We start from the raw sequence: 25,743 nt of genomic DNA on the forward strand, positions 1-25,743 counted from the left end.
CCAAGTAAGTTAGTAAAGTATCTGAATACGATCACAAATGATTGTTCCTCGCAGCAAGGCGACATTACATATGATGCCGATCTGCGCATCTGCGCATCGTGCTGAAACTGCTAGTTCAGTGCCGCCCGAGTACCCGAGTCCCGACTGCGTCATGGATACGCCTTAGCCCTGCCCGTCGCTGCCCTGCACAGTGAGCTCACAGAACAGGGAGGATTTGTGAGCTCTGTGGATTTCAATTTGCCAGGGAGGGCTGGGAGGGCGATGTCGAGACGCAACACTCACGCAACCTGTGTGAAGACCGAAACGGAACCGACAAATGCTGCAGCCCCAACAAGCCAATCGTTAAAATCATGCACTAGCCACTAGCCGCCAATCCGCTTCACACACTACCCATAATTCGCGCATGCGATTGCAGCGCCAGTTTTTTAAAGCTTTATGCACCTAGTGGCGAAGTTCTGAACGGAGTTACAAAGTCAAAATACGCTCTTCTGTATTGTTGGGAGTCAGCGCAGTTACCATTCTTGTGTTATCGTGCTGTGAGCACGTTAGGGAGGGTAAGAGTTGTTGACGTCTTGGCGTACCAAAACATATCCCTACAACCCTTTGAAAAAATTACTTTGTATTTACTCACGGGCACTACTAGCGGTGGAACCTTCGTTTGTACGCATAGTTCGGGAGGCGAAAGTACGAAAAGGTAAGACCCGGAAGAGTGTGGCTTACAGAGGAAAATTACCGAAGGCAAGATTCCATGACCTATGTGCTTACATTCTTAGCTAATCTTTGGCGAGTCGTATTTGCTGTTTAAGAGCTGCGATTTAAGAAGCGGGGAATTCCGCCAATTTAGCGCTGGTTGACATTGGTAGGTGTTTTTCTGAAAGCTGCTATGACGGTTGCTTTGCCTCAAAGCCGAGCATTGATAAGGCTGTGATTGACAACGGGGTAGAAGCACGGTGTGCTGGCAGTGGTATTCAAGCTCTCTGCCGCATTCATGAACCGCAAGGCATTGATTACATGAACCCTAGGACGTTGCTTACGACATGTCTTGCAACGACTGTACTTGCATAGTTTAGCCAGGTTTAGCGCAGGGAATCGCCTCTCCCATAATACAACTGGGACATAGTTTGTTATTTAGTTGGTGTAGCTCTAAAAAATAAATCACAGCTACAAGAATTTCACATCTACTGCTGTTTTGTGTTTGTTCTGTTCGTCTTGTGACGGGGTGTCAGTGTTTGCTTAGCGCGTTTTCTGGCATCCCGCGCAGAGGGGCCAAGCCATGATGGCCGTCAGTTCGCTCAGAGAGCCCAGCGTCACCAGCGTGCCGCCAGTGCCGGAAGGCGGTGGCAGCGATGACCTCATGTCGGACTTCGTGGTGCTGCCGAGGTCTCCCAACGACGACTGCTTCATGCTGGAGGCCGGCGCGGGCAACGGCCCGCTGGACCAGCTGAAGCTCTCGCTGCCGCACGACGACCGCGCTTCGCTCTCATCCGCCAGCGATGACTTGACGCACCAGGAGGCGGAAGAGCGCATCGCCAAGGTTCTCAAAGAAAACGTCACCCTGAAAGGTTTTGCTCGCTCATCTTTTTTTCTCCTCGTGATTATAGCGATGCCCCACAAGAGTGTCGAGCTGCATAGCCATTTCATGGCTTTATAGCATATTCGTTGCACAAAAGTTCTCAACTTGTTATCATCTGCGGTCTTTTCAAGCTAGAAAAGCCAGGTCAGCTACTAGTGTAGAAAAGCATGGCCCGCAGCTGTGTGCACAAGTTGGGCTTTGAGGAATGCCACTTTAAGGGACACTGAAGTGAATTTGTCAAACTTGTGTTTTTGTTTGCAATGCATATAATGGTTCAAATAAAGACACTTTTCTATCGTTTGTACGGTCGGTAAAGCAGTATTTAATTTACAAAGCCTGAAAGAAGAAAAGATACCATGCAACATTTGCGGCAAGCGCAACTACTAAGAGCACTGACGCATATTTAAGATACAGTGTAATTGGACAACGTCCAAGATTGTAATTCAAACCAGGTTCGGTTCTGGGCAACAACATGCTTGGAATCCGGTGTTATAGTTGGTTGGGGATTGTTGACATCTGAGGAATCTGCACATTGTGCTTCTGCCATGTTGCCAGCTGTACATTGTGTCAATAAGCCTGCCAGCACTGCTTAGAATTGTACTGTTCACCAGCTGAGGCGTACGCAGTGGCTGAACACCCTTTGTGTCATGGCATACGTTCATCAGCGAGGTGCCTTGGCCCCACCTTTGGAGCTTGTTTGGCATGTGTGTTTGCACCAGGCTGGGAGTCTGCTTATTCGGCACTGTGCCCACAAGCTGTCGGTGCTTATGTTAACACCATGCCGACGAGAACTTTCAGGTGCGTCAATGTCAGTCTGCAAGCCATCTGCCAACTCGCTCATGGAACAATGAAGGTTGCAGCGCAAAATAGAAAACATTACCCAAGTACAAAAAATCAACTAAAAAAAAAAGTCCTACAGGGTGTTCGCACTTGCTATTTGCAATACACTGCACCCAGTGCTTTAGACCACTTGACCATAGCCCCAGTGCTGTTGGGGATGGAACTATAAAGCATATATTGTATAGCCTGTTTATTTTTATTTTTTTAGTTTCGGCATTCCCAGCAGCTTACATGACTATTTCTTGACTAACATTTGTGCATTGAGCGTTCCCCATTCCCATGAATATTTTGCCTTTAGTGACGGCACTCCTTGTGCAGGAAAAGCGATCGCAAATGTGTGGCTGTGCTGCTGACCGCTGGGGTAGTTCACCCAAAGCAAAAAGGGTTTCCCGTACCTTGGGTTTATGTTCTTCAATAAAAGTATTGGTTGATTTTAATTCCTTCGTACCTATATCAACTTTGCTGACTGTTCTCCTGCCTTTAATTGGCCTTAGATTTTCTACTAGCGTACCAGTGAACGAAGCATCACATGTATGCTTGTATGGAGATACTTTGACTTCATAGACTTTACTAGGCTTGATACATTCTACAAACTAACAAAGTAAAGGCACATTCTTACAGGCACAAATCGTGTTGTGACTTCGTTTTAACTAAGCGAACGAATTACAACAACCTGCTGGTGGCCGCCCGATTGACTCTGTCTTTCGGAGGGTCGGCAAGCCACGCACTAGCGCAGTCAAGCCTAACCATCTCGAGTAAGTGTCATATGAAATGTAATAGGATATTGGCAAGGAGGATGTAGAGAGGAGGACAGCACCTTTTAATTGATATTTCTATCAAATAAAGTCTCGCAAATGCACCGAGTGTGGTCGAAACATGGCCTAGGGACTCCAGACTTCATTTTGTGCAAGCAATCCCGCAAATTTTACAAATCACTTCAGTGTCCCATTCACTGTAACCTTCATGACAAGTGTTTGTGTAATGTCGCTGGCTGGCGCTACATCAGGCACAAATCGTCATACCCAGCAGGCAACTGTGTTCGCGTTTGTCTTGTCACCATTTGGTTGTAGGTGTTCCACTGTTGCCTATTTATTAACCCCTTACGAATAACTTCAAACACAATTCAGACGTGAACGCGGTGGCAGTGGTCATTTTCCTCCAATGCGCACTTTTCAGACGGGCACGCCCCCTGACTAGATCATTCTTGGTAGTGATGTCAGCTTGATATAGGATTTTATAGGTAGCTGTAGCCCAGCTTTGCCCACCATCAAAATGCCCCAGGATTGGAGGAGCAAGTAAATTAGCTGATCTCAGGGTAGCTAAAAAATAATCCATGTCGGTCTCTCCCACCATAATTTCCTGACCATGAAACGTTTTATAACTTTATATCAGTGTGCTTGAAATCTCTATATGAAAAGCATTCCTTATATGGAAAAAGTTTGAGGCTTCTAATGCATGAGAGCAATCTGTGTGGCCAAAATTTTTGACATCCTGCACACTAAATACTGGCTTACGTTGTATGTATTGTGTGTTTCGGAAGGGCCAGTGAGGGCAACTATAGTACGGCTTTAATTCTCCTTTTTTTTAATTTCAATAACTGTAGCTGAGCAGAATGTCAGCATGAAAACACACTAATATGTTATCCACATAAATACATGTTTGCTGACATGTTTGACTTTCGCAAGCTGCGAGAACCCCCGCCTTGTAGCAGGATCCAAGTCATGTTCATTTTAATCTTGCCGCATGCTGAAAAACATCTCTTCATGTGGTTTGAGAGCCTTTGGAGGGCAGCATGGGTGTTCACTGCTCTTCATCCAATTTTTACCCATAGAATACTTAGCGTGGTATAAAAACACCCACCCACCTTTTTCCTTTATTCTGAAAGGTTAGACCCCACAAATGGCAGTTGGTACAAGTCAGATTGTGTTCAAAGGCCTTAAATTTGCAGCTTTCTTAATTTGTAAAAAGGTGAAATAACAAATGAGCTGTGTAAGGCCTGTGGTGCACCCTGCTTGGCCGTTACATTGCTGCATTGGCAGATGTCTGTGGACTCTTGACCAACTATGCTGGATCGCTCCTCCAGCTATGCTTAACTAGACATGCATTAATGTTATGTGCTTGGAATGTCTTTTGGTGGCTTGTCCCCTGCAAAAACCATGTAGCACATTTGATCCCGAGGTATGTAGAACCATGAGCCTGCCTATGTGCAAGCTTTGGTCTGTGTGGAGGCGCTGTGCCAGGTGCTGGCTTCACCAACCCTGGGACTTTTTGTTGCTTGGAACATAGCTGGGCTATGCCAGAGTCCTTCATTGCTTTACTGGTCACGAAACTGCTCCCTAACTGAATGGAAGGGCTTCATATGCTGCGTTTGGCCGCCGCGCGGTGGCGGCACCATTTGACCGAGATCACTCCTCGGGCGGCGTTACCCTGGCTCGAACGACGAAGCGGCGAGTTGTGTTTGTTTTGTGAGGGAAAAAAATGTAACGTGCATCTCGCGCTATTGTGATGCGACTTAAAGGGGCCCTGAAAGGCATTTTGAGCACACTAAATGAACTAGCGCAACCGTTAGATTGGGTCGTCAACGTCCTCTGTGCCAAGTATTACTCTTTTACGCGCAGCGGAAAGCTCACACTTTTGTTGCAAAGTTTGTCGTTTTTTTCTCACCCTTTCCTTCGTGTTTTTGGACGCCGCCATCTTCACATGTCTACATCATCGATTCCCAGATGTTCGTCATGAGCTAGACATCCTGCTATTGGGCGGCTTTTTCACGCACTTCCGGCAAAGAGATGAGTCGTCTGCTCAGCGTCGGCTCGCCGGCTGATCTGCCAGCGGAGTGCCGGAGTGCTTGGGCATTTTACGACAAACGAAACAAGTGTAAAACAAACGCTTAACCGTTTGTATTGAATGCAACACGGCCATAACACGACATGGATATTCTCTTACCTGAGTACGTTCCATAAAGAAAGCGTTGAAGCCCCGTTGCACTTCTTTCGTGCAATCGCAGAGAACGCCCTGAGCCGAATGCCCGGGTTTGACGCATACATTTTATTCAACTTCAAAACAATTTAGAGATGCGTTTCTAACGAACACAACGTCACAACATGCGTTGAAAGTCTGAACCACAATTGACAGAGGATGGGTTGCCTCCTGCCCGTCGTAAATTCGGTACTCACCTCGCGCGCGGTTTGCTGGGACGAACAGCAAGTCACTTAACTCTGGCGCACAAGCCGGTGGCATTTAGCCACGCACACTGCACATACCCCATGCGAGGTTGAGTCGTACGTCGCTGGAGAAAGATAATCCGGGCCATGGGAAGCACTATCCACCCGCAGAAGCACAACGTCGCATTTCATCGCGAAACAAAGGCGTCCACAACACACACACCATCGCCGCCTGTAATGCCAAACGCATCTCGCACTTCCCAATGGGAGTGAGTGGTACGCCTGCAGTGCCCACATGTCGCAAAGTGGAGCCCCAAGCTGAACCGGGATCACGCAACCGTAACTGACTTCTGGAGTGGTTTGTGCCTTGTTGCCAAGGCAACCGATGTTTGAGATTGTCAAAGAAATGGCGCTCGCTCCAGCGCTAGAAAGCTCAGAGCCGCGACGGAGCATGTTTTGCCAACGTTGCCGCTCTCCTCCACGCGTTGCCCCAAGCTGAACTGGTCACATGATTGAAGCGTTTTGTGCACGGGTTCTGTATCGGTTTAATATGACTTTTTCACATGCCGCCGGCAGGAATTACCACCACCGCAAAATAAGACCCGGCACCAGCGGGGCCACATCTGATACGGCGCTTTTTGGATAAACAGTGCGCGGTGCATCAAGGGAACGAGCGCACGACCCTCCCCGTGCGGCTGCGAGTTCGCCGCCGATAAAAAGTCATGTGCCGCCAGCAACGTACACCGCGAAAGGGCAAGGTCAGGCCGCCGCATACATGCGGCCAGATTTTTCGTTCGCTTTTCCAGCCTTGAGCGGCGTACGGGATGGTGTCAACAAAGCTTGCCCGTAGCAGACGACAGCCTGAGCAGCGGAATAGCGGAATTACGTCACCGCTGCGGAGTGCAGCATCATGGGAGGCAAGGCTCGCGTGCCGTCAACAGCGGAGAGTAAGTCGAAAGGAGGAGGAAACGCGGGGCGACGATAATGCGCGGTTTTTTATTTACGATTTCTCAGCTAATACTCATCACTTTAACAAAATTCTTGCGGGAGGAGATTGCAAATACATTGCTTTATTTGGGTACATGTACATCCATGCATCGGCGGAAGGTATTTCAGGACCCCTTTAAATAGTGCAACGGCTATGCCGAACATGGGATGTCGCAGGATGTCGTTTCGGGTACAAGGCTACAACAGAAAAAGTTTTCTTGTTCTGTTTACCGAGTGACGGGGAGCTGTGTGAGCTGGGCCATTCCAAGGCAAAAAACGGGAGATTTCAGCTTAGATTCGAAGTATGTGAGAGTGTGTGAGAATGAAAAAAGCAATGCACCCTTTTGAGAGCCTCCTGGACCTATAGTTGTACAAGGCTAACTTAAAGCCGGATTTTTGTCAGATCAGTCAGGTAGTAGCTGTCCTTTATTACCTGTTTGCAAACTTGTACAGTGGAACCCCGCTGATACGTCCCCCAGACTTACGACCCGCTTCTTACGACGAATCACCGTGGTCCCTGAAAACTTCCCATAGAAACAATGCATTAAAAACCCCGATGATATGACGCTCGTGTCCACGCAGTCTGTTTCATACGACGGATCCTGATGCGGCTAAACTGACTCCCATATTTTACACCGTTTCGTCGCCTCGTCCCGACCTTATTCTTATCCCCCATTTGATGCTGCTTGATGTGCAAGGGTCCGCAAGCGGGCCAGACCACTTGCTGAACAGATGCAAGCAAGCAGGCGTGTACTCGTGAGCAGAAGTTAACCTGCTACGGCCCCACGTGGCAGCAGTACGCCAACGCGCCAACCACGAGAAGTCGAAGTTCAGGTGGCCGGCGTACCGTGAATTTGAAGCTCCCGTCGAGCCGACGACGAACGCGAGAACACATACGATGCAATCCCCGGCAATGACCGAACAACCGCTTTCCCCACCCGCTCGATCCAAGCTTCGTCCTTTCATGACGCTCTCTCTTCCTATATCTCTGCTCTCCACTTATCAGTGTCTTTTAAAGCGATGTTGTCACTCTGCTTATTTCTTTGCTAGGGTGCCTCAATTCATGCGCGTCCGCCGGAAGGGTGGAGACACGTATACATTGGCACCGCCATTTTCGGTCACTGGCTGGCCGCCGCAGCAAGTCACTGTAGCAAGACCGTGCCATAATTTTCGCCGCTACGTGGTTTAGTCGCAAAGTTTGAATCATCTTATCTATTTCGCATTCCTGAGTGTTGTGGGAACGAAAACAGCTATGCGTTGAGCACTTTGACCCAATAGCGACGGCACAGGACCGTTCAACGGTGTCTCCACCATGTACGGCAATGCCGTTTTTTTTTATCATCTACACCTTGTACTATCGTTCGTTTCGCTTGACCTTGGCCCTTTTACATTCACCTTTTTCTTTCTTAATTTGCTCGACCACGTCGGTCTTATCTCTGGCGCGCACAAGATGCGGGGCTGGTGGGTTATAAATAGCGCCGGACAGCACGGGTATCGAGTAGCGCGCGGTGCTTGGCTGGTGGCCTAGCCGGACGCCATGGAGGGGAGGGGGGCACAACATAGGTGTTGCTTTTCTTTTTTTCAACTTGGGATTTCAGCTAAAAGTTCACAAATCACACGAGAACACGCTAAATATAGTAGTTTACATAAGTTCTTTGCCCACCTGCCACGTGAGACCGACTACTAGGCCGGCATTTACCTGCACCCTGGTCGTACGACACCCTGTTCATACGACTCTTTCTTGCGGTCCCTTGAAAGTCGTATTATTGGGGTTCCACTGTATTACCTTGCGCTCAGGCTTGCATGTACAAAAAGCTTTGTGATGTCCTTGTGCTTTTACTTTTCATATTTCCACGAACTGTCGCTTAGGATTCGTTTTGTTTGTTTTGCAACTGTGTGTGGCCGCTTCTGGTTTTCTTATCTGGTGTTTTAACCGAAGCGCCCATTTGCTCTTTTTGTCATACGTCCCGTTGGGCAATATTGTTTAATATGGAAAGGGTGTCGCCTTGTCACTAACTTGATTTTTTGTTTCTTCAATAATGCTCTCGATCCTATTTCCATGCGTGAATCTAAAATTAATAAAGTTTCGAGAATAATGCATGCATAGCAAACGCCCCGCAACTCACTTTATCAACGTTCATCTGTGCACGTCACGGTGGTGCGGACTGCTTCTTCGAAGTTTTTTGTTTCATTCTAGTCTTTTGTAGAGCAGGAGGTCGCTTTAGTAAACTTTGTTCAGTAGAACTTTGCATCGTTCTTGGCTACGTGGCAATATTCTGTTTCCTCCGTGTGCTGCACATCACAGCGCAAAAAATAAATTTTTGTATGCTGGACCATGCCGTTTTGTCTCCTTTTTAATATTGAAATTTTGTTTGTAGCATGTGAAAAAATCAGTTTTATTCTTTTTGTTTCTTTTTTTTGCAAGGATTGAAAAGCGTGGTAGCAGAAAGGCACATGGTGCTACATAATCTCTTCGTGTTTTGATCATGTGCGTTTCTGCAGCATCTTTAAATGTTCTCAATTATGTACCAAATCACCCAAATGACAATATTGTTGGGCTATCTCTGTGAGCATTCTGCGCATTCCAGAGAAATCAACAGATTCATTAATAGCGTAGTCTGAACGACGCATACTTGGTACTTTCAGTTTTTTTTGCATTATCGATAGGCCCGCAGCAGCCCGTGACTACGTAGCTACTGTATATATAGTGGTTACAACTTTTGCTGTAAGAAAAGAAGCAATAGGGATTTGAAAATCCGTAAACACGATGGCGCAGCGCTTGTGCCCGAGTACGCAGAAGCAGTTGCCGTTCGCGGCCGAAGTCTACGGCAATTTATTTGAAAAAATAAAACCCCATTGAAGGCAGGTGGTATACACAATGATTGTACGATTCATCGCTAACTACTACGAAAAAAAAAAAAGAACACTTAATCAGTGCCATAGACCAAAAGCAGCGAGCGTTTACACACCAAGAACTGGCAAATATGCCGCACGCGGGGCGGCTGGATGCCCTTCGTGCAGCGGTGGCGCCAGTAGTGGCGCCCGTAGTCCCAATATGAAATGAGCGCCGAAGTTTCGTGACCAGTAAAGCATTGAAGGACTCTGGCTATGCCCAACTACAGAGTTATGTATACTGGTGACATGAATACCAAATACAATCCAGTCCGGTACCACTGATACCACAATGATGACGCCGAGTTATTTATACGGGGTCAGTAATACAGTACATCGGCAACCAGCTTCCACAGTGATGGAGACCGTTTATGTAAAAATTGCGAGTGGCAAACCCGTTGTGTCTGTACTTCTCAGGGGCTTTTTTCTTCATTGTTCAAAACATCCATTTTGAAATTTTCCCACTTCTCAACCAGCCTTTGTTGTCGTATTTTGACGCTGCATTGTCAGTTTTATGACTGAGCCACGTGACAAGACAAGGCAGGTTCACTAAAACGTGTGGAGCAGCCTTTTAGCCAGTTACGGGGCAGTGCCAAGTGTGCGCAATAGTCCTTATTTGCTGGGCAGGCCATGCACAAGTTTGCTTGGCCTTGAGCATCAAGCTGCCATGGGCACTGTCTTAAAGGGCACCTTCAAGAAACATGACACTCCAAATGTGTCGCAGGAAGAAGCGCGTCTCAGATGCAAAGCATCAGCTTGCTTTGGGCAGAATTTGGCATGGGGTGTTAGGAATGTCAAGTTGGCTCCGCACGGAAAAAGAAAAAAAAGACTGCCGGCATGATGGCTTTAGGGTAACACCAACCTTGTCCACCACTATCTTTTTTAGACCCATAGCCTCCGCAACCCTGTATGTGCACATCTGGAGGGACCGCTTCTTCCTTCCCTTTTTTCCGTGTATGTTCCTGTTGAGAGCTCTTTGATTGATTGATTGATTGATTGATTGATTGATTGATTGATTGATTGATTGATTGATTGTAGGGTTTAACGCGCCGACGCAACGCAGGCGATGAGGCGCGCTGTAGTGGAGGGCTCCGGATTAATTTTGACCACCTGGGGATCTTTATCGTGCGCCGAAATCTCGTACAGACGGGCGTTTTTGCTTTTCGCCTCCATCAGAAAAGCGGCCGCCGCGGCCGGGAATCGAACCCGCGACCTCGTGCTCAGCAGCGCAACGCCTTAGCCAGTTGAGAGCTCTTTGTTCTTGGTAGTTGCGATGGTGTGGAAAGATGACCTGTTGGAGACACACGGGACGATGAAACAAATCCCCCCCCCTCCCCCTCTCCTGTCTCCCCCCCGATGCAGAGAAAGTGGCCCAGAGCACGGCCAAGATCCACCAGCAGCTGGAGGCGTTTGTGAGCTGGCAGCGGCAGCTGCAGGCTGCTCACCAGGCACAGCGCCTGGAGCTGGAGGAGACGCAGCGCCTGCTCCAAGAGAAGAGTGCCCTTGCGGCCCAGCTCACTGAGCGCCTGTCCAAGCAGGACATTTCCATGACGGTGAGGACCAGAGTTGCTCAATGTACTCCAGTTGCGAAACTCCCATAAGCCCCATGTGTAAAATCCGGTCCGAGGTTGGCCTCCCTGCACCTCGGGGGGGGGGGGGAAGATGGGCCAAATTGACTAGCCCGCCATCTGTCAGCAAAAGGCTGAAGTGGTACTGCAGTGCCTTGAGCTGCTGTGAGTCATAAAGGAAAACTGTGGAAACATGAGTGAACATTACCTTACTTAATGTTTCCTCATTTGAAAAGCAAGCTGTGTTTTATTAGGTTGCGTTACGAAGTAAATGTTCAACAATGTGAAGTTTTTGTCCCGTAGATGCCATGCCATTGCCCTTGCCCCTCAGCTTGCCCTTGCCCCTCAACGAAGCAGGATGCTCGCGCCGCCCAGATTCTGAAGTGGAGTTTTGAACTTTTGGTGAGGACGGCACTGTGTCTCGCTTGCCTTGTAGGATAGGCTTGTGAATCAAGCTGCCCCGCTTGTGGGAGACCCTTCTGCTGCTTAGGAGGTGCACTGATGCGTCACGCAGTTGAATTCTTGAATTCTCTCCCCAGCAGAGAGAGGGAGAGTGGGTCATGGCATCAGCTGCTCACAGGAGTGTGTGCTGCCCTGCCATTGCTATCTGTGTTCTTGCCAGTCCTGCCTGAAGAGGAATGGATCTTCATTTTTTTTTTTTTCCATTCTTCCAGGACGTGAGTTTCTGCGAGCCAGTTCCTGGACTACTGCCCAATAAGGATAGAGGTGAAATGGTACGTTGCCATTCTTTTGCTTGGGGGTACTTGTGAGCGCCTCGTGCGGCAGTAGCGTTATCATTAGAGGTCGGATTGTTAGGCATTAAAAAGTGCGTTCTAGGCACCAAAAATAGGAAGGCAAAACTGTGTTTTATACACCATAAATTTTTACAAAATTGCAAACAATTTCAAACAAACTCTGAGCAACTTGTTCCTACAACAGGAAAGCAAAAATTTTATTGTTTATGATGGCACAAAGTCGCCAAGATTTGAAGATAGTTGTTCAGTTGTGCCATAAACTGCTGGTCTAGTGGCGATCCATTGGCTTCATTCAACAAGCGCCCTGCTCACATTTATGCTCAATGGCCGCTGTCGCTTGCTCAAGCGTTGCATATGGTAAAACGGGCATGAAAAATAACACTGGAGAGCTGGGAATACAGATGAAAAAAGCGCTACTGCATGCCTGCCTGCCTGATGCAGTTTAATTACGGTACAACAAAAATAAACAAACAAATGCAAGAGAGGTGGCAATTTTTTATAAAAAGCTCTTGCATGAGGACTGTTAAGTACACCTCCGGTGATTTTCTCATATACAGTGATATTAGTCAAGATGTCCCGATTTTGTCAAATAAACTTCAACACATAGGAAGAACATTTTTCAAAAGATGATTAGTAGCCGAACAGATTTTTGATGGAAATGTGTATTTTAGAGCCTGTTGGCAGTGGGAATTTCAAGGTGCAAGGAAATGAAGCTGTGCAGTGATCTTTCGCCTTTAACTCTTCAATATACGAATGATCTGCTTACAAAAGGCATGTTTGATGCTCAACCGTCGCGTTGAAAATAGTTGGATTTTAGTAGGCTACCAGAAACGAGAATGTGACTGCACATGTTTGAAGAAATCTGTTTGAAGAACGTGCGGAACGCAGTCAAATGATCACCATAAAAATAGTGAAAACAGTGGCAGGCTACCACCATCTCCACATTTTTGGATTCGAAACTGTGCCTCTTGTCACTGAGAATGAGCGTCCCATTCCACTGCTGCTAGTGGTTGTTTTCATGAACTAGAGAACTAGGTTGAACCCAATAGAGTTCCGAACAGTCAATGCTAGCTGCCTGGTAACATGAATAGTGATATGAAACTGCACTTGAAAACAAAAGTTAAGGCTAAATAGTGTTCGTACAGTCCCCTATTTTTAAAATATGCATTTATAGGCATTTAGGCACAAATGCCAAAATAGACAATTAAAGGCACTATGAAAGCACCATTAAAGCACTTCTCAAGTTCTAATTCGTGCGCACTTATCAGAGTGGGGCGATAGGATCAAAGAAACAAAATGGGCATTTGCCGAAAATCTGATCACTAGTTGCCATATTGTTACGTGGCAGTAGTGTTGAGAATTCTTCCGCCATCAGTGAGCGCAAGCTAGGCCACTTGTCACGCACATCACAAGTTGGTGGAGTAGAACACGTTAAGCAACGTGTCCTTCTCTGATTGGATCTTGCGACAATATTTGCACTGTGCTGTACTATGCTGGCTGCTCTTCCTCCTTGTGGGACAAAGTGATATCGTTTACAAGCAAAGGTTTGGGTAAAACGAACACACTTGCTATCTGTGGAAGCTTTTAAAATTGTTATCGCCACAAAAACCGCACGCTCGGTGCCGTGGAGCCCCTCATGCGGGCCATATGTGACCTTTGCCCCTCGAAGATAACATACCCGCACTCACTGGAAATGTAGTTGCACCTCATGCACATCTTTCTTTTTGTGTGTGCGTGCATATTTGTTTTTCTGTTGTGTGGAATACTGGGTAGTAGGCGCCATTACGCTGTACAAAAAGATAAAATTAAGCTGCATCTTTTATTTTCGTGTTGCATAATCTTTCACACTGAACTGGTGCAAGCGTGCAACTGAGGTCGCCTTGCTGTGTCAATAATGATAAGCTATCACTGCCACGGTTTTAAGCGGTACGCGATCCTAACGTGCGGGCTACGGTATTTTTCTTTTCTTATGTGCATTAGAACGGAGTCATTGTGGTAGTTCCCAGCTTAGGGGCTTGCTATTTCCTGCTGCTGCAGTCAGCTATGGGGGAAAGTCGAGGGGCCAGGCTCAGTGGATCCAATCGCCCTTCCTGCTGCTGCCTGTTTTCTTTGCCCGCACGCAGTGGCACAGGGTTGAAGTGCAGCTGCGCATTTCTCTTCACAGACCCTGTCTCAGGCCGTGGTGGAGCTTTATGATGAGCAGACCAAGACTTCACAGCTCACAGAGAAGGTGGATGAGCTGACTGAGAAGGTGAGTGCCCTCTTGCACGGCTGAGGCCTTTTGAGGCCTTTAACCCTTTGAGGTCTATTGTTGGGCTATGCCCGACAACACAAAATGGCCATAGCGGTCCATTGTCGGGATATGCCCGACATGGGTGTCTTAAGGTTAAAATTTCGCTTTTTTCCAGTGTGCCTTGTGCTCATTCTTTGTAAACATGATGCGCCATCTCGTGAGGGAGCACAATGTTCAGCACAGGCCTTCTGGATTCCGGAACACTTTCACGTGCTCGCTGATCGCTGAGAAGCATGGCCGATTTCTCATCGCAGGTGTTCTACGGTGGAGAACTTAGCGAAAGCAAAGATGACTTCAGTGAGGAAGAGAATTATGTGCCTCCATCAAGTAGTGAAGGCAGTGATTTGACAGAAGGGAATGACGAAGACCATGACGGTGGTGGAGACAGCACCAGGCGAATCATTACTCTGTGAGCTATGCATTTTGTTGAAGGACAATGCATAGGTGCAACAGATTTTTTCCTGGCGTCTAGAGGTTTTCATTGTCAGTAGTCTTATTTCTAGGTGCACACAGCTGCAGAATCATGTGAAGAAAGAGTGGCGAAACCTGCAGTACCACCACAACCTCATCCAACAGCTGGTGGATGGTCTGAGGACTCGTACCAAAAAGCGGGGCCCGTCTGCTCGTATGGAGTGCGAGGAAAGGCTACTTCGGACAAGCCATTTTGTCTACAAGCTCCCACCCCGAAGCAGCAGGGATTGTCCTGCCTGTAGAAACAGGAAAAGAAAAGGAGCCAGGAGGGAAACTAATTTTCTGCAAAACCTGCAGGAATAACCTCGGGCTGCACCCAGGACAAGCAGTTTCACACGCTGCTCAAATATTGGTAAAGGAGTTGCAAGCAGAATGCAAGAGAAAAAATAAATGCACAGTTCGTGTTTTTATTCACGTTGGCAGAAACTGCCAGAATGGTTGCGGACCGGAACGGCCGGAAAGTGGATAATAGTTACAGACTGCAAACGGTTAAAGGGTCACTGCAGTGAATTTGTCAAGCTCCTGTTTTTGCTTGCACTGCATAGACTGGCTCAAATTAACACACTTTTCATCGTTTATCCGGGCGGTAAGGCGGTATTTATTTTATAAAGCCCGAAAGAAGAAAGACTACCATGCGCGGTTTACGGCAGCTGCACTAACGGCAGTGACGTAAATACAAGGTGCTACATGATTGGACAATGTCCAAGATTAGAATTCAAACCAGTTTCAGTTTCGGTTCTGACACAACATGCTTGGCATCCGAAGTTATCGTTGGATGGGCATTCCCGATATCTCAGTAATCTGCATACCGCGCTTCTTCCATGTTGTCAGCTGTAAAATGAGGCGGGTAAGCCTACCAGCACGGCTTGAATCATAACAATTACTAGCCGGGGTGTATGCAGTGGTTGAATGCCGTCCGCGTCACCGCAGATGCTCAAATGCAATGCACTTTTACCCAATCTTTGGAGCTTACCTGGCTCGTGCCTGTACCATAAGAGGCGTGTTTACACCAGGCCAAGGGTCAGCTGATTCGGGACTGTACCCGCAAGCAGTCGGTGCTTATGGCAACACCACCTCAACGGGAACTCGCCAGCGCGTCAGTGTCAGTCTGCACGCGTTCTGCGAACTCGCTCATGGAGCAATGAACGTTACAGCGCAAAAATGGTGAATTCAGAATAGAAAACATTGCCCAAAAACAAAGAAATCAACTTCAGAAAAAAATTAGCAGTGGCTTAGCTCGGCTATGCCAGGATATGCGTAGCGTGAGCTAAGGTTCAGCTGCTTATTCTTAGGTTTTCTGGTTGTCTGGAATTAGCTGATGATCATGCTTACTGCTGCTAAAACGATTTCCAATCCAATCCCATCCAATTCAGTCCAGCCCGGTCCAGTCCAGTCACTGCTCTTTTAGCATGCGCAGCATGGCTCTCCAGGAGCCACGCGAAAGGGCTGTCAAGCGACTCTGGCGCAGCGTCAGACTTGGCTACTGCACAACGGAGGCACAGAACTAGGCATGCGCCGGTGCCAGTGCGTCCGCCGCGGCTATGACGTCGCTCCTCTAGAATGCGCAGACCGGCAAATGTGCAGACCCAATTGTCTACACACCCGTGCTCCAATTGGATTGGATTTCAATCCAACACAATCCAATTTAATCCAATCCAAATCAAATCCGATCCGATCCAAACCAATCCAATGCTCCTCGCGCTTGCCCAGAACGGCCCTTCACGGCACACGCGAATCCTCGGCCAGTGTAGCTTACGCTACAAAAAAAAGAGACCACATGAACTATTGGGGATTCGAACTTGCGATTTGTGTAATACCATACCTAGTGCTCCAGACCACTCGGCCATAAGACGGATGCCATGGGCAGATATATCAAGTATATAATGTATGGCCAGTTTACAGTTTTATTTAGTTTTAGCATTTTAAGCAGCTTAAATGACTATTTCTTGTATAGTGCTCGTGCAGTAAGTGTCCCCCAAATTCCCACAATATCTCATGTCTAGCGACTGCATTCCTTAGACGGAAAAGCATTCACAGATGTGTGGTCGTGCTGCTGACCGCTGTGCTATATAACCAAGCGCAAAATGAGCTTCCAGCACCCTCGCCCTAGTTTTACACTGTACGATAAAACTTTCAGTTGATTTTAATTTCTTAGTACCAATATAAACTTCGCTGACTCTTCTCCCGCCTCCAATTGGCCTCAGATTTTTCTACTAGCAGACCAGTCAGCGAAGCGTCACATGTGCGGAGCGACTTTGACTTAGAGCTTGATACCGTCACAAACTAACAAACTAAAGGCACATTCTTCCAGGCACAAACGTGCTGCGGTTAAGTTTCAACGGAGTGAACGAATTGCGACGACCCGCCTGTGACCAGCCGACTGATTCTGTCAGCAAGCCATGCAGTAGCGCAGTCAAGTCAAGCCATCTTGTTTTGATGTCATACGAAACATCACAGGAAATAGGCAAGGAGGACAGCATTATCGAATTGATTTTTGTGCTGAATAAAGTCGCGTAAACGCAGCGAGGGTGGTTGAAACGTGGCGTAAATACTCCAGACTACAATTTGCGCTAGTAATCCCACAATGTTTACAAATCACTTCAGTGTCCCTTCAAGAGGTGCTAGCAGTTTCAGTGGAATTCATGGTCATGTCCAACCATTAAAAAGGGACCATGAAGACGAAACACAAGCTTGGTTCATTAGAAAGACTGCTTTGTCCTGATAGCAATGATACCAATTTTATCTCCAACTTCCAACAAACAATGGAGATGTTTAGGAAAACATGTGAAGCAGTGGTGACTCCCTAGCCACTTTCCAGAAACTTTTCTGTGATGTCACGAAACAGTATTTGTGCAATGGGTGGTTGCTGAACTAACTCGTCACTAAGACACATAAGTGGAAAGTCATAGTGGGGCCTCTAGATCCATTTGATCCCTTCACTTGAATGCTAACTCGCAGTTAACACACTGAAAATTGTTTTTAGTTCTGGCTCTATGCTCTCACTCGTGTTCATTACACGTAACCGTAGCATGAAATTTGAAAATTTTTCAATACTAGCACTTTTTCAGTTAAAAAATGTCTTTTATGGCTGGAACGGCGCTGGGTGAAGCACTGAAGCCTCGTTCTTTCAAGTTATACAAAGGTATATTTTGTCTTTATGGCCCCTTCAACGTTGTACTGATGGAGACGACCCATTGATGAGCTTGAATAAGGTTGTGTGCTGGAAGAGAATTGAAGCTTTGCGAAGAAGTCTTTCAGGGTTTCATCAACTGGTAGTAGTGATTTTATTATGCTCATTTCAGTCTGAAATGGACTTCTGTGCTCAAGTACTAGGTTGTGCTTGGCTAACTCACTGGAACATTGACCAAATTGGTTGTGGTGTCATTGTGTTTTCCCGGTACGCCGGTACCTTTCCTGTCTGTGGACGGCCGATCTGAGTCGGTCCCTGTTGTTGTGCCGCTGCAGCTGGCTGCCAAGACGCTGGAGTGCGAGCAGTCGCAGGAAGCGGTGGCCAAGCTGACCGGGCAGCTGGCCGAGGCAGAGAGCCGCAACTCGGCCCTTTCTGCACGGTCCACCAGCAGGTACGTTGCTCAGCTGGGCACCAGTCGGCTGGGTGCCACCAGTCAGCTGGAATATGCGGCTGTGGGAGCAACACCGGCGGCATAGTCCCTAGAAATTTAGCCAGTCTGTTGTCCAGGCCACGTTTTATCACCATGACGTGCTGTGGCAGCGATGAAAACTCGTGGAAAGCAGCACACCAGTTGATCGCAGCACCCTCTTATTGCACTCGCGTTTCCCTTGAGGCAATTTTGTGATCAAAATTGCTTGTTCTTTTTTTTACCTATTTATTTATTTTTCACTTTCTTGTCTGAATAGGTTTCCTGGAAACTAATACCCCTGTCACACAGCAGATCTAATGACATTTAGAGCAAATGTCATTCGCTCTAAATGTCATTAATTGGGCGCTACACAAGAGTACCGAATGACATTTGAGGCAAATGACATTCAGCGGCTAACTGAGGTCTCGGACCTCAGTTAGTGGCCAAATGAGTAGCCTCGACAGCAGTAGCGCGTCCTTAGACAGGAAAATTCAGTAATAAACCAAAGGATACTGTTTCTAAAAGCTGTCAGTAAACTTATATTTTCTTCTTTGTGTTGTTGTTCAAATAAAGAAAGACAAGTACTAACAAAAAAGAAAATGTCGTCCCCAGTGCGCTTGCTACCCTAATCCGGATTTTTTGCACACTTGTCTTGGCTTGTGATGTCTACTGATGTTTACCTAAATCGGTGGTTTTCTTGTTTTTGTTTAAAAAAATAATTCTTTGTTACGTTTTTTTTTTTTTTTTTTTTTTTTTAATATTACGTGTGAAAACGTTCTAGATGCGCTTGAAATGGAATTTTGAGGTTTTGCGAGCTCGCTAATCGTCACCGCTATCACAATCAAATGACATTTGTTTCGCCGTGTATACCCGCACGGCCGAGCCGAATGTCATTAACAGCTAATGTCATCTAGTTTGAATGACATTAGATTTGCCGTGTGACAGGGGTATAAAAGGTGAAAAGTTAGCATCGTCTACTTGCATGCTGCTGTCCTCTGTCCTTTTCTCTACACAACTGAGCAAATAATCAGAGGCGTGCACACTGCTGCTTAGACTTCAAAAATGTCTATAAAAACTTTTTCAGCCAAGAAAAAGTACAGAAGAAATTAGATAAGAAAAAATTCTTAAGAAGAGAATCATGCACCCCTTTTTCTAACGATAACAATAGTTGAATGTGAAGATTTCTTGTGAAGGATTCCTTCGTATCGTCTGATTTTCTACTTTGACTTGCACAGAGTTTGGACTTTTGATCGCAGCAGTTTTGACTTTGACCCTTCGCCATTTGATTTCTCACGAAAAAAGCCTCACGTCAACTACTGTTTTCGTTAGACAGAGGGGTGCATTTTCTGCTTGATTTTGCACGTCAATGCACCCCACTCCAAATCCAAAGTGCTTCGACCATGCCGGAATGGCGCTATAGGATAGACGCAGCCAGGGGTGGAACAAATGTGCCATTTGCGCCATAGGGTGCCAAACTCTTTCATCAGCGCCGTCCTGTGCCGCAGTGCCTGAATTGAGCTGTGAGATATGACTGCCTTGATGCCCCGTGCCCGAAAGCTTGGCTAAAACATTGTGTTTTTGGTTTCATCGAGCCTGTTATGGTTTCAGTTTCATCAAGACTATGAGCGGCTATGGAAGTTGGCTTTGGCTTAGCCATAAGGCTGCAGGCACTGTGTGCCTTCTGCGTTTTCTTTTTGCATTTCTTTGTGTTGCATTTGCACAGTTTTGTTTGCCAGTGCCAGCTGCTGTGCCACAATCAATGGAAAATGACCAAAAGTAAAATGTTTTTGTGTCTCATCGCAAACAGAATAATATTCACATGAAAGGTTGTGATTTATTGGAGGTGAACATCAATTTATTCACCCATTTTTCACGATCCTAGCTTTGCTGCCCACAACTTTTCGTAGCTGCATGTATTGAACAAACAAGGTCTTGGATGCTTTTCCCTCGCTCGTTAATTCGGTTCATTTTTGTTGCGAGGTAATTACTCATTTTCACCTGGGAACTTTGGAGCTAGCTTTGCTTAGTGGAGGGTGGTTCAACATTAATCGTGCCTTTTAACACGCTCTAGTTACGTAGTGTACAGCACAAGTTTGATCGACTCGCAACCCTGTGACGGACGAAGGCAAAGCCATGTTCAGCTTCGCGCGCATTGAAACCGCTGTTTGATAGAGAAAATGCAATCAAATGCGTTGCATCACGGAATGCCGCCGTGAGTTCGCTTAAACACTGCCGTTTACTGGACACGAAGCAAGGCCTGTTATCTGATCCCCTTTGACTCTGCCCGCGAGGTTTCACCTTTGAACGGTGATAACGCAGCGCACTCGCTGGGGCCGAAGGTAGATAACTCCACATGTTGTTTACCTCCAGATATAGTACAAGAATTGCGATACTCGTTTGGAGTAGGTTCTAGTGCATGGCAGAACGCCTGATATAGTAGATAGATTAATTGGCAGGGGGCTGGCACAGCAGCCTGTAGGGAGGTTATGGAGGGACCATGGAGCTGTGAAGTGGCTGCTCCATTTGCTCTGCTCCAAATCTGCTCCAAATGGCATTTCTGGCTGCTCCAAACTTGCTCCAAAAAGCCTTTTGGCTGCTCCAAGCCTGCTACCAAAGGCACTTTTGCCTGCTCCCAGGACTGCTCCCAAACCCAGGTTTGTTTACGACCACAGGGAGCGTTCTTTCCTTCACTTCTTCACCCACGATCATCACCATCGTTCGAGAAAGTTGGCTTTCTTGCAGCACATCTTCATTACATACGCCATCAGTGAGACATAAAAAGCTTCACTTTAAAACACTAGTTTTTATACAAATATTTCACCAGTAAACATTGTTAGTAAAATTGCTGCAGTTGATCAGTGTGTTGTTTGCCCAATGGCTTTCACTGCTCTTAAAAAAGGGCCCTGCTTAGGGCTTTGGGCAGCAGACTAGCCAAATTTCTGGGGGTTATAGATAACTAGATAACACCATATTTGAAGTGGCCGGCCTAGTTTGGGAGGCTGGTGAGCGCAGTGTGTGTGCCGTTTGTGTCATGAAAAAAAACAGTGCACAAACTAGGTAGGATGAGAACACAAAAAGACACAAATACGAAGTACAAAATATGGTACAAAAGTATAGTACAAAATATACAAATACGGTACGCAGACAGCACCTGTTGTGTTTTCGTCCTGTCTGGCTTGTGCGCTGTTGTTTTTTATAGAGAATGGTGTCCCACTTTGAGCTCTTTTGCTGCCCCCTGTGGTGCAGGCAGGCGGAGCTGGAGACGTCCCTGCTGGAGAAGGAGGCCCTGGTGAGGGTCCTGCAGGGGCAGTGCGAGACCAAAGTGGCCGAGCTGGAAGAGCTCAGGTGAGCGGGGGGTGATGCCATGCGGCCCGTTACTCTTACCTCGGCTCTCTGCAAGGGACAACTAACTGCCCTTCACTCAAGGCCACACTGCACTGTAATTTTGCTCACCAGGAAAGTGTCGCTGTTACCTCTAAGCAAGATCAAATTACAGTCACAGCTAACGAACTTCACTAATTCGAATAATGGATCATTCGAACTGTGTGATTAGGTCCGGCCGAGTCTCCATAGTAGTCTGTATTAAGAAGCCCATTAATTTGAACCTTCGTAGGTTTTTGCACAGATAATTCGAACTACGCACTGCTTTGCCGGCGCCAAAAGAAATTCACTCGCTGCCCACACATGAAACTGCATACGACAGAAAAGGCAAACCAGGGTAAAACCAATCTAAATCAAACATGGTGGACATTTTTAAATATGCATTTTTTGCGAGCTTCATTGATGAGGAAGTGAGCACAGTGGGTTGTGTGGTGCGCTGACAGGTGAGGACATCATGCCTAAGTCAGAAGCGCAGAACCTGTCGCCACCAGTGAGGACAAGGAGGACGAGGACAAGGCATAGCGCAGCTGTCCTCTCAAAAGTCCTGACCGGATGGAATGCAGCCTTTTCTTCAATCGTAAAAAAGGCGAACGGGAAGCCTACCGCTACATTCGTTGAGAAAATAGTGCTTGCTGTCCGTTAAAGGACAAAAGGCAGGCCACAGTCATGGGCTTTGTTAAGCAGCAAAGTGTTGACAAGCCCTACTGCTTTCGAATTGCAGTGTGCTGTTGTTATAGTTCACTTTCATTAGTTCAAGCTTTCATTAATTTAAACTCAGATGGCATGCCCTTGTGGTTTGAGTTAATGAGCTTTTACTGTAATATGTTCCATGAGATGCAGGTCGTTCGTACCTCAGCCAGCCTCTTCTGGTGTGTAAAGGCGTTTAATTGCGCAGTAATAAAGAGTTTCAGTATAGCGCACCGGGCGTTACCATACAAGTAACGTAAGCACATAGCGGAACGCAGCGGCATGATTAGTAAAAGGAGTTTCACTAAGGGAACTTCCACGCTTCGCAAATGTTCGTTAATGCCATCTGCGAGAAAAAACAAAGCACTTCGTGTGTGTAGGTCCCTATGTGTAATATATGTGTATCCTTTTTGTAGTGTAAATAAATTCACGTCTCGTCCATCTCACGTCGTTGTCTGGTGAAAAGGAAAGGAAGGCGCTGAGTTTTTTCCGCTCCTGTTGCCATGTTGCCCTTTGAAGTGGGTCTCACTCTCTGTGATCTTGCGAGAGCGGCACGCAAGCACCTCAACGTACGCTTGCTATTTTGCGGAAATAGCATACGGATCACGAACGTACACGGAGCACGAAAGCAACATAGCGTAGTGCACATGCGCAGTGCAGCGACATAAGGAAATAACATATGCCATTTCTTAACGTAGTCCTTCATACGATATACTAGGACTCTACCACAAGGCACAGTCTAGCACCAGCTGTAAGTTGGTTGATGGCTGACCAAACTTTGCTAGGCTTAGGACTCTATGGGAGGGCTCTGGAGGGGCACCTGTGTGACAGTGCAGCCAGTGTGATGGGGCAACCACAGAAGATGTTGACTAGGCCAGAAATTGGCATCTTGAGCCCAGCTGGACGTTCAGGGCTTCCACCGAAAGTGGCCAGCCAATGCACTTTCTATTAAGGGGTTATTATTATATTAGTCCCCCATTCTAAAGTGACATTTAAAATTTTTGCTGTGTTTCAAGAGCCACTCGAGGATGGCGCCACATCCCCTGCTTCCACTAAATTATTGCTGATTCTCTTACCTTAGCCTTAGCTAATTTGCCTTAGCATGAGAGGAAATTTGCCCTAATTTGCCTTAGCATGAGAGGGAAAAAAAGGAGGGGACTCTTTTGGAGGCAATCAGTTTGAATTTGCACACCTGCACTGCTCTTCAATTGAAGGAGGCCTTCAAAGAAGCACTAAAGGGTAGAAAAAAAGTTGGCCTGTATTGATAGATGAGGGTGTTGATAATGTAAATAAACTATTTTCGCAACTAACATTTGTTTAATAAGGCAGGAAATGCCAGAAATGTGAAAACAGGTGCCGACGCCCCGTATGCTTTTGGATACTACGTTATCTTCATGGTTCCTTTAAGCAAGTTGTGGGGTGTTGCTTATTTAACACCTCCAAACAAAGGGGAGCATAACATTGATTACACCTCGTGTTGCTTCAAAGCACAGAAAAATTGTCATAGGTGAAGCATTCTTGTTCACAACTTCATTAAATGTTCCTGATGTAGCATTACCAATTCCCCAAAGATTTGAAGTTGAGTTTTTGCAATGAGTTTTGCTTTTTTGTTTTGTATTTGTGTTCCATTGCACACCACAGTTGGTGCTTGCAGGAGGAGGAAATGTGGTGCACATTTGATGGTGTAAAGCATTTGTTCTGGAGCAGCTCGAGTGCTGCTTGTTGTGCAGTTTTTGACGTTCGTGCACTTTGGTTGTTCTGGTTCACGTGGATGGCTGAACACTTATGCTCTCATTTTTTTGTTTTCTCCTTTCGTTTGTTTACCTAGGCGTGCTTTGCTGGCAGCCGAGAAGAACTCGGAACGTGCCCGCAGGGATTATGCTGAATTATTACGCACGTGGCAGGAGTTCGAGAACTCCAACGAGGGTGGCGAGGTGAGGCTATCAGAGGACATATTTGCTTGATCGTCTCAAGCGCCAAGAACTACCGTAATCCTTCATATAGGTTGACAAAAAAATAATTTTGCGGAGAAGCACACAAGAAACACCCACAATGCCAATGTTTATTTTGACAACCGTCATAGACGTTTGCCAACGAAGAGCGAATTTCTTCCGCATAAAACAACAGGCCTATGAGCTCAAACCTTTGAGCTCCTGCTTAGAGAGATCGTATTGGTGTGCGAGTTCAACCGCTCTGTAGCAGATAGCCTCTGCTGCAACGAGCAGTGATCAAGCGCGAATCTCCCGAACGAAGCCGGCCACTTTGTTCTCCAACTCAGGGGTTCTCCAACTCAGGGTGCACTGCGTGATGTGAGTGAAAAACGAAAAACAAAATACAAAAAGCCTGCTAGATGGACAGAGCAGTCTACAGAAAGAGGGTGATAGTGATGGACTTTGCCGTCTGATGCTTCAATGCCAGGCTATTCTTCCACCTTGCTGCCAGACAACAGTTTACATTCTGCCAGCGACTGCTAAATGACACGAGGGGGGACTTTTGTGCAGATTTTTTTTTTTAAGTTTGTCCTATATATCGGTTTATGTGGTAATCTCTATGACTGACTGTATTACGGAGGCATTTTTTGTACATGCAAAAAAATTATCCCATAAAATTAGTCCATCGGGTACCTTCAAAGCATGCGCAGTGATGGGACAGTGCAAGCATTGAATTTGGCTTCAAAAACATTTTGCTTGAAAGTTGAGCAGATTAAGTGAGCTCCGGATTTTTTTTGCACGCATCAGTAGCAAAGTGATGCCGACTAACGTAGCCGCATTTTCTCTTGCCTGCGTTGAGAGCCCAATGCACTGCAGCTATCTTGCCCCAGCTCACTGTCTGGGGGTTGCATGATGGTAAAGTTGGACCTGCACAGTGCTGTTCTTGTTTGTGTGTTGTAAGTGAAGGTAAAAAAGTTGTGGAGAATCCGTGACCACAAAATGCATCGGTTTGCCATGTTCGGTAAGATATTCAAACTGCCTTCTCAGTGTCAACGGGGGCCCTCAATGAACAGCACAAAGCAAATCTTAGCCATACTCAAGCAGTGCACGTGCACAAGGTGGTGCTTGAGAAAGGGAAAATTAGAGAAGGGGCCTCCCAGCATGTTTCCATGGTTCAAGTGCATGTAAAAAAAAAAGTGGTGCAGCAAAGGCAAAGCGTGTGGAGTGGACGTCGGGTTCGGGGAGTGCTGCCAGCTCAAGAGAAGAGCCTGTGTGTGCGTGTGTGCTTGTGCGCAGTTTGTGCGGGTGGAGGCCCCCCCTGGTCGGACGGCGGCTGCTTGGCGCGAGTCGGAGCAGGCTCATCGGCAGGAGCTGGCTGAGCAGAAGGAGCAGGTGGCGGCACTCAGGCAGGAGCTGGAGGAGCTGAAGCAACAGGCCGAGCTGCTGCCCCCGCTGCGCGCACAGGTGGGCTTTTCCTCCGTCTTGCGACGCCTGTGTGATCTCCCGTGCCTGGCAGAACTGCCACCAGGTGATGCAGGGCTCTGCACATGCCGTTGAGTATGGAAGTGCATACTTGCTCACCACTAGCCTTGACACATTTTGTTG

The 25,743-nt window shown here is 46.9% G+C and overlaps 1 protein-coding gene across 1 annotated transcript in view; it reads left to right on the top strand.

Annotated features, from left to right (window-relative positions):
• The first annotated feature begins 504 nt into the window (after positions 1-504).
• The window catches only part of LOC144170513 (uncharacterized), a 30,991-nt gene continuing 5,752 nt past the window's right edge, over positions 505-25,743 (top strand). Inside the window, exons 1-9 of the mRNA XM_077700358.1 lie at positions 505-694; positions 1,262-1,562; positions 10,816-11,006; positions 11,696-11,755; positions 13,941-14,027; positions 18,006-18,121; positions 21,386-21,484; positions 24,036-24,141; positions 25,435-25,602. Of these exons, the coding sequence (XP_077556484.1) occupies positions 1,274-1,562; positions 10,816-11,006; positions 11,696-11,755; positions 13,941-14,027; positions 18,006-18,121; positions 21,386-21,484; positions 24,036-24,141; positions 25,435-25,602 (1,116 nt within the window). The 5' untranslated portion in view covers positions 505-694; positions 1,262-1,273. The remainder of the gene's footprint in view (positions 695-1,261; positions 1,563-10,815; positions 11,007-11,695; positions 11,756-13,940; positions 14,028-18,005; positions 18,122-21,385; positions 21,485-24,035; positions 24,142-25,434; positions 25,603-25,743) is intronic.

The sequence above is a fragment of the Haemaphysalis longicornis genome, unplaced genomic scaffold (assembly GCF_048455015.1).
Source record: "Haemaphysalis longicornis isolate Haplotype H1 unplaced genomic scaffold, Haemaphysalis longicornis Haplotype H1 scaffold_2, whole genome shotgun sequence".
Taxonomy (NCBI): domain Eukaryota; kingdom Metazoa; phylum Arthropoda; class Arachnida; order Ixodida; family Ixodidae; genus Haemaphysalis; species Haemaphysalis longicornis.